The 13,393-nt window shown below is 48.4% G+C and overlaps 1 protein-coding gene across 1 annotated transcript in view; it reads right to left on the bottom strand.

The window, feature by feature from the left end:
* SASH1 (SAM and SH3 domain containing 1) overlaps positions 1-13,393 on the bottom strand; it is a 157,073-nt gene that overhangs the window by 23,113 nt on the left and 120,567 nt on the right. The window contains 5 exon segments of the mRNA XM_037842581.1: positions 7,445-7,595; positions 8,515-8,724; positions 9,278-9,447; positions 9,926-10,061; positions 12,324-12,467. Coding sequence (XP_037698509.1) covers positions 7,445-7,595; positions 8,515-8,724; positions 9,278-9,447; positions 9,926-10,061; positions 12,324-12,467 — 811 coding nt within the window.

Consider the following 13,393-nt stretch of genomic DNA (forward strand, 5'->3'; position numbering starts at 1 on the left):
GGGCTAGGGGCATAAATGACACCGGAGGTAAAGATAGACGATAAAGACTGGGACTGTTTAACTTAGCAATAACTGGAGTGGTCAATGATTGTGGCTAAATGTACAAATATAAAACCATTCTTGCATGTAGAAGAACAAATGAATGTCAACCATGCAAAGTGTTGAAAAGGGGATGGTAGTGGGGAAAACATATAATCAAAGCAACTGGAGTTGGTAGTCAACAGTAACACTGAAATATGCTTCCATTAAATGTAACAAAGGCAATATACCAAAGCTAAATGTGTATGAGACGGGGATATATGGGAGGGATATGGGATTCTTGGTAGTGGTGTTATTGTCTGACCCTACTACTATATTGTATTGTATGATATTTTATTTTTCTTTTTATTATCTTTTTTATTATTTGTTTAAAAAAAAACTTTTTTTTTTTTTTTAGTAATCAATATATTCAAGTCCCGACTGTGGTGATAAATGCACAACTGTATGATGATACCATGACCAACTGATTGCACACTGTGGATAATTATATGGTATGTGAATATAGCGCTATAAAATTGTATGGAAAAATATAAACAGGGATAAAAGCCCTGGTAAGAACATGGAGAGAGGGATGTACGCATTAACTGTTGGTTAGGAGGCAGAATGGTGTAGCCTTTCTGGAGGACAATGGGGGGAGGTTCCACACGAAGCTAAGTCTGTGGGTGCCATTAGGTCTCGCATCCTCATTAGGGGGCATTTACTTGGAGGATCTGAGAGCAGGGACATGAATGGACACTTGCACACTGGTGTTACGGAGAGAGTATGCATGATTTGCAGTGGGTGGAGGTGACCTAAGGGTACACTGACTGAGGAACAGAATGGTGAACTGTTGGGTGTGCATACAATGGAATATTGAGCAACTACGAGAAGGGGTGAAGCTGTGAGACACCCAACGAGGTGAATGGATCCTGTAGACAGCATTTTGAGTGAACTATGCCAGAAACAAAGGCAAACACTATAATGCCTCACCAATATGGACTAACTACAATGTGTAAACTCAGAACTGAACCTTAGAGCACAGCTTATCAAGGGAACGCTTACTGTAATGGTCCCTAGATTATAAGCTCTTAAAGCAGTCACATCTATTCCTGAACTGTAATGGCTATCCCTAGATTTGAGATGCCGATCCCTTTGGTATAACCTGATTGATCCCTGGAACTTTGGGTATCTGTGTGATACCTGAAACTCAGAGCTAGAACTCGACAGATATGAATGTCAGTATTAGCACCTACAGCAACTGTTAAAAAAGCTGAAAAAGAGTCCAGACTTCAACTAGAGGTATGAATGAAGCAGATGTGGTCAAGACTAGGGCAAATTAGGCCAAAGGGTGAAGGACAATACTGGCTGCTTTTTAAAACTTCAAATTCCATGTGAGACCAAGGGAAGAGATGTTTAGTTGGCAAGATCTGTATTTCCTAAACAATTTAACTCATATAGTTTGTTCAAATACCATAATTACATGGAACTTTTAAGAGGAAGTGAGACCTGGTAGGTTTGCATAGGTTAGTGAGAAATAGAGACAAAACCCAAGGAAATTTGGACAGAGAATAAAAACATATATGCAGGGCTCCCCTGAGAAGCTGTGGGAAAATGCAGAGGTGTTGGGCTTCCTCACCTGGATTGTTGCTGATGTTCTCACAAACATTGAGGACTGGAGGTTTGATGTGCCAAGCCCTCTATCACGGGACTTGCCCTTATGAAGCTTGTTACTGCAAAGGAGAGGCTAAACCTGCTTATAATAGTGCCTAAGAGTCTCCCCGAGTGCCTCTTTGTTGTTCAGATGTGGCCCTCTCTCTCTCTCTAGCTAAGCCAACTCGGCGGGTGAACTCACTGCCCTCCCCCCTATGTGGGTTCTGACACCCAGGGGTGTAAATCTCCCTGGCTACGCAGGATATGACTCCCAGGGATGAATCTGGACCCGGCACTGTGGGATTGAGAACATCTTCTTGACCAAAAGGGGGATGCAAAATGAAACGAAATAAAGTTTCAGTGGCTGAGAGATTTTTGTCACTCTGATGGACATTCTTATGCACTATATAGCTAACCCTTTTTAGGTTTTAAGGCATTGGCATCGCTAGAAGTAAATACCCGAAACTATCAACTGCAACCCAGTAGCCTTGACTCTTGAATATGATTGTATAGCAATGTAGCTTACAAGGGGTGACAGTGTGATTGTGAAAACCTTGTGCATCACACTCCCTTTATCCAGGGTATGGATGGATGAGTAGAAAAATGGGGACAAAAAACTAAATGAAAAATAGGGTGGGGGGGATGATTTGGGTGTTCTTTTTTACTTTTATTTTTTTATTCTTATTTTCACTTTTTCTGGTACAAGGAAAATGTTCAAAAAATAGATTGGAGTGATGAATGCACAACTGTATGATGGTACTGTGAACAACTGATTGTATACTTTGGATGACTGTATGGTATGTGAATATATCTCAGTAAAATTGAATTTAAAAAATAAAAAAAATAATGGAATGAAGCTGAAAATCAATATCAGGCAGAGAACAGGAAACAACACATTCTTAAACAATTCATGGGTCAAAGAAGAAATTGTGAGAGAAATTAGTAAAGAGATGAATGAAAACAAGAACACAACACATCAAAATTTACTGGATGCAGTGAACAGTCATGAAAGGGAATTTTATAGCCCTAAATGCCCCCTTTAAAAGGGAAGAAAGAGCTAAAATCAAAGAGCTAACTGCACACCTGGAGGAACTAGAAGATGATAAGCAAACTAATTCCAAAGCAAGCAGAAGGAAAGCAATAACCAAGATTAGAGCAGAAATAAATGAAATCAAGAACAAAAAAGAAAAAAAAAAGAGAAAATCAACATAACCAAAAGTTTGCTCTTCAAGATCAGTAAAATTGGCAAATCCTTAGCAAGACTGACACAGAAAAAAAGAGATAAGATGCAAATAAATAAAATCAGAAATGAGAGGGGGGACATTATTATAGCCCACACAGTAATAAAAAGATAAGAGGATACTATGAAACCTGTATGCCAACAAATTTGACAACTTAGATGAAATGCACAAATTTCCAGAAACACATGAAGAACCTACAGTGTCTACAGAAGAAACAGAAGACCTTAACAAGCCAATCACAAGACACTGGATCAATCATCAAAAACCTCCCAAGAAAGAAAAGCCCAGAACCACATGACCTCACAGGTGAATTCTGACAATCATTCCCGGAAGAATTAACACCAATCCTGCCCACACGCTTCCAAAACTTGAAGAGGAGGGGACACTACCTAACTCATTCTATGAAGCCAACATCACGCTGATACCAAAGCCAGATAAAAATACAAGACATTTGCACAACAAAGTTCATAGCAGCACTATTCACAACTGCCAAAAGACAGAAACAACCCGAGTGTCTATCAATGAATGAACGGATAAACAATACATGGTATATACATAGGATGGACTATTACTCAGCTGTAAGAAGGAATGAAGTCCTGAAGCATGCGACAACACAGATGAACCTTGAGGACATTATGTTGAGTGAAATAAGTCAGATGCAAAAGGACAAATACTGTATGATCTCACCAATATGAACTAATTATAATGAGTAAACTCATAGAGCTAAAATCTCAAATACAGGTTACCAGGAAATAAAATGTGGGTACAGAATGGGGAGCAGATACTTAATGCGTGCAGAATTTTTAACTAGGTTGAATTTAAATGTTAGGTAATGGATAGAAGCAACGGTAGCACAATATGGTGAGTATAATTAACAGCACTGAATTATGTGGGTGATTGTGGTTGAAAGGGGAGCTTTAGGGTCGTGTATGTCACTAAAAAGAAAGCCAGAAGATAAAGCGGGACAGTGAATCACAGGGTGGGCAACAATTGATAAACAGTACAAATGCAGAATGTTCTTTCATGAACTAGAACAAATATATGTCATTATTATTATAAGGAGTTAATAAGGTGGTATATGGAAAACATACACCTACTGCAAACTATGGACTATACTTACTAGTAATGTTTTAATATTCTTCCATCAACAGTAACAAATGTACCACACCAATGCTAAGGGTCAGTAATGGGGGGGATAAGGGGTACGGGATGTGATTGGATTTGGTTTTTTTTTTGAGTTATGAAAATGTTCTAAAATTTAGTGTGGTGAGGAATGCACAACCATGTGATGAAACTATGAACCACTGATTGTTCACTTTGGATGGATTGTATGATATGTGAGTATATCTCAATAAAACTGCTGGATAAGAAAGACTCTCTGGGCAGGAGCACCCAGAGCTCTCTAGCAGGGGCTGTCACCATCGTGCCGAGTGTCATCAGAGAGAAGCCGAGTTCACAGATGCTCCTTTCAGAAGATCGTATCAAGACAGCATGTTTTCCAGAGATTCGTAAGTCCTGTGTTTCAAGTTATTTGTTATTAGCTTTCCGAATTTGGGAACTAACATGTAAGTGTCCAGTGAAACGTCAATATTTTTAGCATGAAGACACCCTCCGGGCCCCCGCTGATGTACCGCTTCTGCATTCGCTCAGCAGGGGAAAGGTTGGCAAGGCTGGGCAGCAGCAAATCTTGTTTGGCTGCTTGGAATATTTTGGTGCTTTCTTTCCTGTGACTCAGGTCACTTCCCCTTTCATCCTGGGGTAGTGTTCCATTCCCTGAGTACAAAGGGTCAGACAGCGGAAGCCCAGGGGCCTCTCAGTGGAGCCTCTTGAGGGCTGGACACCCTCATCCCAAGAGGCTCTTGATGGGAATCGTGTGGCTATCCCGAGCCTTTAGCCAGCAGCGTCGCCCTGCCCGTGCCACACGGAGAGCCCTCGTGCTCTACAGCCGAGTGCTTGGTCACGCACAGTGGAAAGCAAGAAAATATTTCCTGCATAAAATAACCAGTTGCGTGATGAACAGAAAGGAAAGGTTTCCCTTTCTCTGAATGTCCTTCCCCACCAACCCCACAAAGAACAACGAAAGCAATAAACCAGAAATCAGATGCCTTTCTCCAGTCATTAAAATTAAAATGTGGCGAAGCAGAGGGCACCAGCCGCTCCATCAGCCACTCACCACTTCCTCCTGTTTTCCCACATGGCAGCAATTCATAACAAACTGTGAAGAGATCCTAGGAAATGCTGTTATTCAAATGACAAGAGACTGTCCCCCCTCCCGCCCCCCAGAAAGTAGAAGCTTCTAGAGTGATGTCCTCATTGGGCGGAAGAGTCTGTGGACGTGGGGTGGCCTCTGCGCTGCCCTCACATGTTGTTTAGGGAAACGAGGGCTCCGAGCCATCAGTTACATCCCAGGAAGAGGGATCCAAGTCCCACAGCTGCAGCTAAACAGCCTCCGAAGTGCTGGCCCACGGGAGCACCACGGAGGAGGCCCTGCCACTGGGGACGCCTGGGGGCCCAGGCTCAGCAGGCTCAGCAGCTGGAGCTGCCATGGGGAGGGAGGGCGGGAACCCGACTAAAAGCCCAGACTGGAGTGGCACCTCCAGAGAAGAGCTGGTCAGCAGCTGCCAGGCAGGACCAGCTGGCAGCTTCCACAAAACCCCTGCCCAGGGCACATGTCGGGGAGACTCCGCTCACACCGAAAGCCAGGCTGGGCCCAAGGACATGGGCAGCTACTCTGGAGGGGTGGGCTGGGACTAGAGGACAGCAGGACCCCGACAACCCCGTGTCATTTTATCTCTTAAGAATATGAGGAGTATAGCAAACAAGGCAAAATGGTAACTTTGGTTGGATTTAAGAAGTAGGAATGTAGATTTTTATTTTTCTCTAGTTTTCTGCATTTAAAAAATAATTCCTAATGAAATGTTTGATAAAAACTACTTTCTCAAAAGGGAACTTTGTTCAGGGTCAGGAATTGCTATGGGACCCAGGGGGGGCCCAGGTGGTGTCGGCCTTCCCGTCCGCCCTGGCAGGAGAGGCTGGACAGGCCCAGTTGCCGAGCAAAGCTGGGGACGCGCTTCCTGCTCTCGGGGGTGCTGAGCCACAGAAACCCCCGCGAATATCTTCAGAGACCCCAGTGCCTTTCTACCTCTCTAGTGCACAAAAATTTATTTTTACAGAAACCTAGCACATTCCTGGAAGTTATCTGTTAGAGGCAGTATGAACTCAAGCGGCGCTGAAATTAAAATCTTATAAACTGAGGGTAAGCCTGGACCCGGAATCTTAGCCCTTGAAGCCTTTGGTTTAGAACCGGTGACAGAAAGTAACACTTCATGTATTAGGAAAGTCCTAAACAGTGGCACAGCAGAGATTCAAAATGGGATTTAAGAGAAAGCAAAGAGCCCTCCTCAGCCTCCCGAGCCAGCTTCGCAAACCACCCACACCAGACCGTGTCCCAAGGCGCGCGGGGGCAGCACTGGAGCCCAGGGGACGTGGGGCGGAGCCCAGGCCCCTCCGTGAACTCGGACACAGCCCTGCTCCTCCCAGGTCCACAACGGAGAGGAGCTGACCTGGCTGCCGTCCCGTGGCGGTTTTACTGAGTGATGGGGTCCGGGTTCCCCCACACGACCGGGCTACTGACCACCAGGGCTTCTTGGGGGATTCGAATACAGGAAGACCTGGCTACAGAGTGACGTTAACTTGAAAAACACTCGTTCCAGCTCTCCCCAGAGGCCCCAGGCCCATGGTCTCAGCTGAGAGACCCTGCGGACCGGGAGGGAACTTCGCTGTGCTGAGACACGTGCTCCCATCTCTCTTGGGACCGATGCATCTGATAATGCAGATGTTTTCCCACCAATAACCAAGGGTTTTGTGTGTCTGAGCAACAGAAATGCTATTAGAAATGGACATCCCTGAAGCAGAGCACTCGAGAGAAAATGCATCTGAATTCAGTAACTGGGAAGAATACTGCCTTTGTGATGAGTAATTTGGGGAATATTTTTGATGTCAACTGAAGAATAAAAAGCAAGAATGGGATAATGGAGCACAGGACCCAGCATACTCAAAGAGCTGCAGAGCAGCTGGGAGCCCGCCGCATTCTGTGCACAGGTGTACAAGGATGGAACTCGCAAGCCAATTCTGAATTCTCTACTACGTATAGTCAATTCACACTTTCTTCTTGAATGGAAGGTGATGTAGCTCATTCACTAGACAACCTGTTCCATAGGAACACAACACCCCAAGGGCGCTGGGCCTAAGCTAGAGGCGGGACACCCCCAGCTCATCAGCACCTGTCATGCAGGTGGCCTCAGGGCCGCGGAAGCTGCACCCCCCTAAGCAGGAGCCTCCCTGTCTCCCGAAACCACGATGTGGCTCCCTCGGGCACAAGGCAGACACCTGCCAGGGACGGCACCAGCAGCAGGTGCTCTTCTCGCCCACGTGAGGGGGCTTTGTGCGGCTCTGCCTGGGCTCAGCAGAGAGCAGGGCCAAGCGAACCGGGGTCTCAGGGGGTCTCTTGAGGCCACACCTGAGACCGGACTTACTGTCGTACTCCTGGAGCAGCTCCACCGCTGTCAGGAGCACGGCCCTGTGTTCCGGGTCCCGGATGTTCAGCTCATCCAGGTCCTCCTCCTCCAGGAGCTTGAACGTGTCCACATCCTCATAGCCGTTCAGCAGGAACGTGGGCACGTGCTCCTGGGGGGAGAGAGCACAGTTAGCAGGCCTGGCAGGACGATGGGGCCATCAGCCAGCCTCGCCTCAATTCTCGCTCCAAGGGCACTTCATGCATCTACAGATGAGAAAGTCTCACTTGCAGTATAATCTGACCCTCCCGCCCCTGGGCCCAGCAGGCAGGTGGGGTGGCTCATGCTGGCTGGCAAAGTTATTGTGCCTTTGCTACCAGCTGATTCCTTCAATGCCACACACACAGGCAGTAGAGTTACTGCAATCCAACCCAGAAAGCCCAGGAATTCCTCAAGAGCAAGAGGGATTTGCAAGGAGTAAACAGGATCTGCTGCTGTAGACCCACTTCACTAGATGGAGGGAGTGAGAAGCCTTGTGGCTCTTGTGGCTCTTGGAGGTGGGTGCTAGCTCCCAGCTGGCAGGGGCCAGGGGTCTGCGGTCCTAGCTCCCAGCTGGCAGGGGCCAGGGGTCTGCGGTCCTAGCTCCCAGCTGGCAGGGGCCAGGGGTCTGCGGTCCTAGCTCCCAGCTGGCAGGGGCCAGGGGTCTGCGGCACTAGCTCCCAGCTGGCAGGGGCCAGGGGTCTGAGGCACTAGCTCCCAGCTGGCAGGGGCCAGGGGTCTGAGGCACTAGCTCCCAGCTGGCAGGGGCCAGGGGTCTGAGGCACTAGCTCCCAGCTGGCAGTGGGTGGGGGTCCTGCTCACAGTCCTGCCTGGCAGTGGCTCGAAGCTTGCAGCCCTCTGAAGCCACTCCTTGGGCCACGAGCAGGGTTAGGACCCACAGCAGAGCCCAAGGGCAGCATTAGGACTGGAAACCATTTCTTCCAAAGGCTGGATGCTCGCCACAGGAGCTGCCTTGTGGGGGGCTCAGGCCACCGCCCACCCTTTCCTGGTTTAGGGGAGAACTGTGTGTGGCCGGGAAAGCAAGGACTAACCCTCAGGTTGATCCGGTCGAGGAGGTCCTCCACGGACTTGGGCTGGGGCGGCCTTCCTCTCCTCCCCCTCCTGGCGGGGCGCTTGGGCTTCTCCCCCTCCTCACTCAGCACGTCCACGTAGATGAACTTGAACGTGCCGACCTTGTTGTTCAACAGGCCCATCCAGGTGCCCATGGGCGGTTTGCTGATGATGTCGATGACATCTCCCTTCTGCAGAGCAGGGGACAAAAGCCTTTCCGTCAGGTGTATTTCTAAGGCCAGAACCAGGATTCCGCACGAGACCTTTCTGAGCCGCTAACGGGGTGTCATGTGGGGGTTCCGGCACGTCCCAGAGCCCTGCCCACCCGCTCGCACTGGGTTGAGGGCACCTGGCTCCCTGAAAGCTGCACGCCAGCCAGACAACGCCTCCTCTGAAGGAGAGTCTGCACCCGAACACGAGTGGCGGCCCCTGGCCCGTAAGTGCTCCAGGTGTTTTGTGACAGTCAGTCACCTGCAGAGAAGGTGGCAACAGCTGGTGTGGGGCAGCGGGGGCCCTAGAGTAAGCCGCGGTCAGAGGACAGGACCAGGGGACAGGGCCATGGTGGCGAGGGGTTAACACAAGGCAGGGCTTGCCCCAGCTCATGCCGGTTCTGTGTGTCTTTTGTCACAGAGGAGACCCAAATGGTGCCCCACGGGGACCACCCAGCATCCAGCAGGGAGGAGAGAAGAAAACCTGGCCAGGAAACCAAGCGCCCAGGCGTGGTCCCTGAGCCGGGAGGCCCACCTTGAGCTTGAGCGAGTCTGTGTCGTAGGGGCTGGGCGTGAAGTCCGTGTGCACCCGGGCCCGGCCGCAGAAGGGGCCCCGGTAGGGGGGCTCCTCGTCATCACCGTCTTCCGACTTGACACTTTCCCTGTTGCTGGTGGAGGAATCCGTGGTACTCACTGTTTGACCACCTGTATGGGGGAAAAGGAAATCCAGGGTAAACACAAATTCCCACCCAGCAACCCTGAAAGGTCTTGAAGAAGACGGCACAGAGGACAGAACAGCAGAGCCAGAGCAGGCGCTGGGGGCCCCGGGGTCCAAGTTCTCTGCTGATTCCTCACTGGGGGGTGGGAGTGGGGGCTCATAACCAGCATCCCTCGGGCCTGGGACCCCCAACCTTGGCATCCATGACCTCACCCGTCCCATTTCAGACATAAGCAAATGACCCATGGCCTCAGCTCATTCTCTCCCATTCCCAGACCCTCTGAGGGTCTACCCCGTCTTCTGATCCAATCCCATCACCCCTGCTTCTGTGCCGGGCCTGTGCTTGCACTGTCCACTCCAGTGTGCCCCACTGAGAGCTCCCAAAGGCTCTTCTCAGCTCTGAATTGCCTGAGCCTGACACTCAACTCAAGTCTGACGCAGTCATCAGTGACAGAATGAACTTACTCATCGAACTCTGCCCACTCAGGGAGCTCCGCAGACTCTCCACAGAGCCCCCGGCCTTGAGCTTGGGCTTGTCCGGGTGGGCAGCATCAGGCCAGGATGAGGGAGGGGAGCCAGGCATTCCATTGAGGCTGGGGTCCTGAAACGGGTTTCCATGACACTGAGTTTCATCCAAGGACAGGTGCCAAATCAAGCAAATTGATCTGCATAACATTTGATTCCATATCCAACATTCACCCATTTTCAATCTACACTAGTGCTTAATTTTTGCATTAACTTTTGCATTAAGCACTCAAAAATTATTTCTCAATCTGAAATAGATGTTCCTTAAAAACTCCAACTGAGAAAAATACATCTACCTCTTAGTTAAACCTCAGAGACACACAGCATACAACACTAGTACAATCCACTGTTGATGAGGTATCGGAACTACCACCAGAGAGTAACTAAACGACTTTGGAGAGAAACATTTCACTAAAACCCAGATATTCCTTGTTCAAAAAACAAAACAAAACAAAACAAAACAGGGTTTTATGGTTCTATTCACATAAGTTATGGAAATTTGCTAAATGAAACACCAACTTAGGACCAAGAAATATGGTAAAACACTGTTTTTCAGTTCATAATAAAACTTCCATGTGTCACCCTATGGTTTGAACATTTACACAACCACAAGAGTGCAAAACCTCCTGAACAGGGCCTGTTATCCGCATGGCGCCAAGTCATGGAGAGCACACTACTGTCATTCTACAAACCCACCATGCTTTACGCCCAAGGAGAGCTGCAAACCACCTCCAGCCATTGGTGGGAAGTTACCAAAACGGCAAAGGATGAATTCCTGAATAAATTTTTATTCCACCTTACTGAATTATAAAATAGGTGATCTCTCCAATAAATGCTTCTAAAAATAAGGAACATATTTGAAAGACAGCATCCTCAGATGCTTTTAAAAATCAGTTTATTCATCATGTGTTTATTGATTTCCTATAAGAACAGGTGTGCTGGGAACAGACCGAACAGATATTCCTACATCATGGGTGGTATATTTACTAAAAGGCTAGAAAGAACTTACAATCGTTTTTTTCCCTCACCAAAGCATGATAATGATAAATTATTCCTATATGCTTTTTATTTATGTGACATGGTTGCTTTAAAAAAACCAGAGGGCTAAAATGACGAAACTGTGAGACGGCAGTAAAATTATAGAAAAAATGCTCAAAATGACATTAAAATTTCGTGATGTGATCCTTAAAGCAGTAAAGCCCTCGAAACAAGTTTGTAAGAGCTTTTAGTGGTTGTTTCAATGTTTCAGAAGCGCAAATGAAAGAAAGCGCTTTACATTAGGGTGGTTGCTTTCACTGCCAGGACATCTGCGCAGGACTGTCCCGTCTGCTTCCCTGCTGGGCAGAAACGCCCCATCACCATCATCCCACACCCGTGGGGACACAGAAAGGGCTGGACAAACGGGCACGGGAAGACGCTCCCTCCAGCAGCCTAAGCAGCTCGACTGCCGTCTGGGGCCGGGTCTGTGTGTGTGTGTGTGTGTGTTGGGGGGGCTAGGGGGGGTGCGCACACACACCCCCCCGCCAGGCACGACAATCAAAACTGTCTCCAGAAGTCGCCCCGGGCCGGGGGGTGCAAAGTCACGGAAGTGAGCTGAGGGGCCAGACAGCCAAGTGGCTGCTGCGGCCGAGCATGGCCGGCCTTGCCCACCAGAGGGCGGCAGGGAGCGGCACCGGCCTCGGCCCGGTGGGTCGTCTCTGGAGCTCAGGTACAGAAACTCCTACAGACAACATGGTGAGCCCTGGGAAGGTGCCGAGTGGGGAAATGCTAATGGTCCAAATTTCTGCAATGTGCAGCACACATACATTTTAGGCAGAAACTGGTCATGTTCCTAGCAATCAATTAGAAATATTGAAGCGCAATAAAAACCCCAGTTCTGGGATGATTTAATGGCCACATGGACAGCCAGTTTGTGACCTCCCCACCCGGGATGCCCATGCAGGTCCTGCAGCCAGGATGCGCTTTCTGAGTTTACCTCTCGTGCAATTCTCAGAATTGCTATGTGCTTCTAGAAACTACTGAGGTCACACTTGAAAGGTCAGCGAACAAAACTCAAATGTCTCTTTTCAGGTTCGATTCTGGTGATAACCATTTTGCAGCAAGGGATATTTAGAAAACAAAAACCTTCATTTGTATTAAGTTAGAACGCCTGCTGCACCAAAGACAGGTGACTTCGCTTCCCCGTTTGTGGGCAGCCAGGGCCTGCATCGCCCAGCACGGGGGTAAAGGTTTGCTGAGTGGAATGCCTGTCCACGTGAACCGCACTGAGGCACGAGCACGCGCCCCGCACCATGCGAGCCTCAGGCCGGCCTCGTCACAGGCCAGTGCGGCCGCGTACCTGTGCAGACCCCGGGCTGCTGTATTTTTTTGACATTCTCTTCCTCATTGTCTCTTTCACTGATTTCACCTTTTTTCCAAGAGAGATGCGGGAGGCAGTGGGTGATTTGATTACTTCTTTATACAAAAAATCTCCTTCTTTACCCTGTAAAACAAAATATTTTAAGAACCTTTAAACTGAGAAAACGCAGGTTAGTGTTCCATCTCTCAGGAAAACACTGGCAGTCCCCAGATCTTGGATTTTTTCCTAGGTTAACTAAGTGCCATTTACTTGTCTGTAGGATAAAAGTTAAAACCTACTAGGGAGCTTTTTGTTTGTTTAAAATGGGGTCATTTTTAATTTTATTCAGTCTTAGTACATTTCCCCCCAATTACACTTCTTTCCACCATTTTAAAATCCCAAGGCAACAGCATGTCACCAGCACAGCAGCAATTCTCATGGACCAATGTCCAGGTGAACCTGGGGCAGGGGCAACCCCACCAGATGCCTCCAGGAAAGTGGTGAGAACGGGACGGCAAACGCCAGTCAGCAAAATCCAAGGCTGAACAAGCTGGACTGTCATCAGCAATCATTCTATTTTGCATAAAAAAGAGCTTTCTCCTAAGAAGGGGGAAAATCATACTTTCTCTCACTTTTTTAAGTTTCACTACATAAAATTATCGGTTTACAGAGCAACAACACTTGACATCCAAATAAAAGTTTTACTCTCCCAGGAAATTCTCAGACACTTCATAGGTCACACGTGATGCTAACAAATATAAAGCATGGACTCTAAATTTCAGTTTCATGACAAAATGTATCAGAGAAAACCAAAACTGCACAGAAAACTCGCCTAGATGCTTGGGGATTGGGAGAGACCTTAGGAAGTCACTTGGGCATGTGGGGAGGGTCCCTCCGGCTGAGGTCCAGAAGCAGCAGCCCCTGGGGCTGGGGGGATGGGCCACCCCAGAAGCAGACAGGCCTTGGGCGGCCTGTGCACTTGGCGCCACATCGGTGGGTGGCATTTTCTGCACAGGCCAAATGCACCCAGATCCGGAACTTGAGGAAAACTGACGAGGCACGTGGGAAAG

The sequence above is a fragment of the Choloepus didactylus genome, chromosome 7, assembly GCF_015220235.1.
Source record: "Choloepus didactylus isolate mChoDid1 chromosome 7, mChoDid1.pri, whole genome shotgun sequence".
Classification (NCBI taxonomy): domain Eukaryota; kingdom Metazoa; phylum Chordata; class Mammalia; order Pilosa; family Megalonychidae; genus Choloepus; species Choloepus didactylus.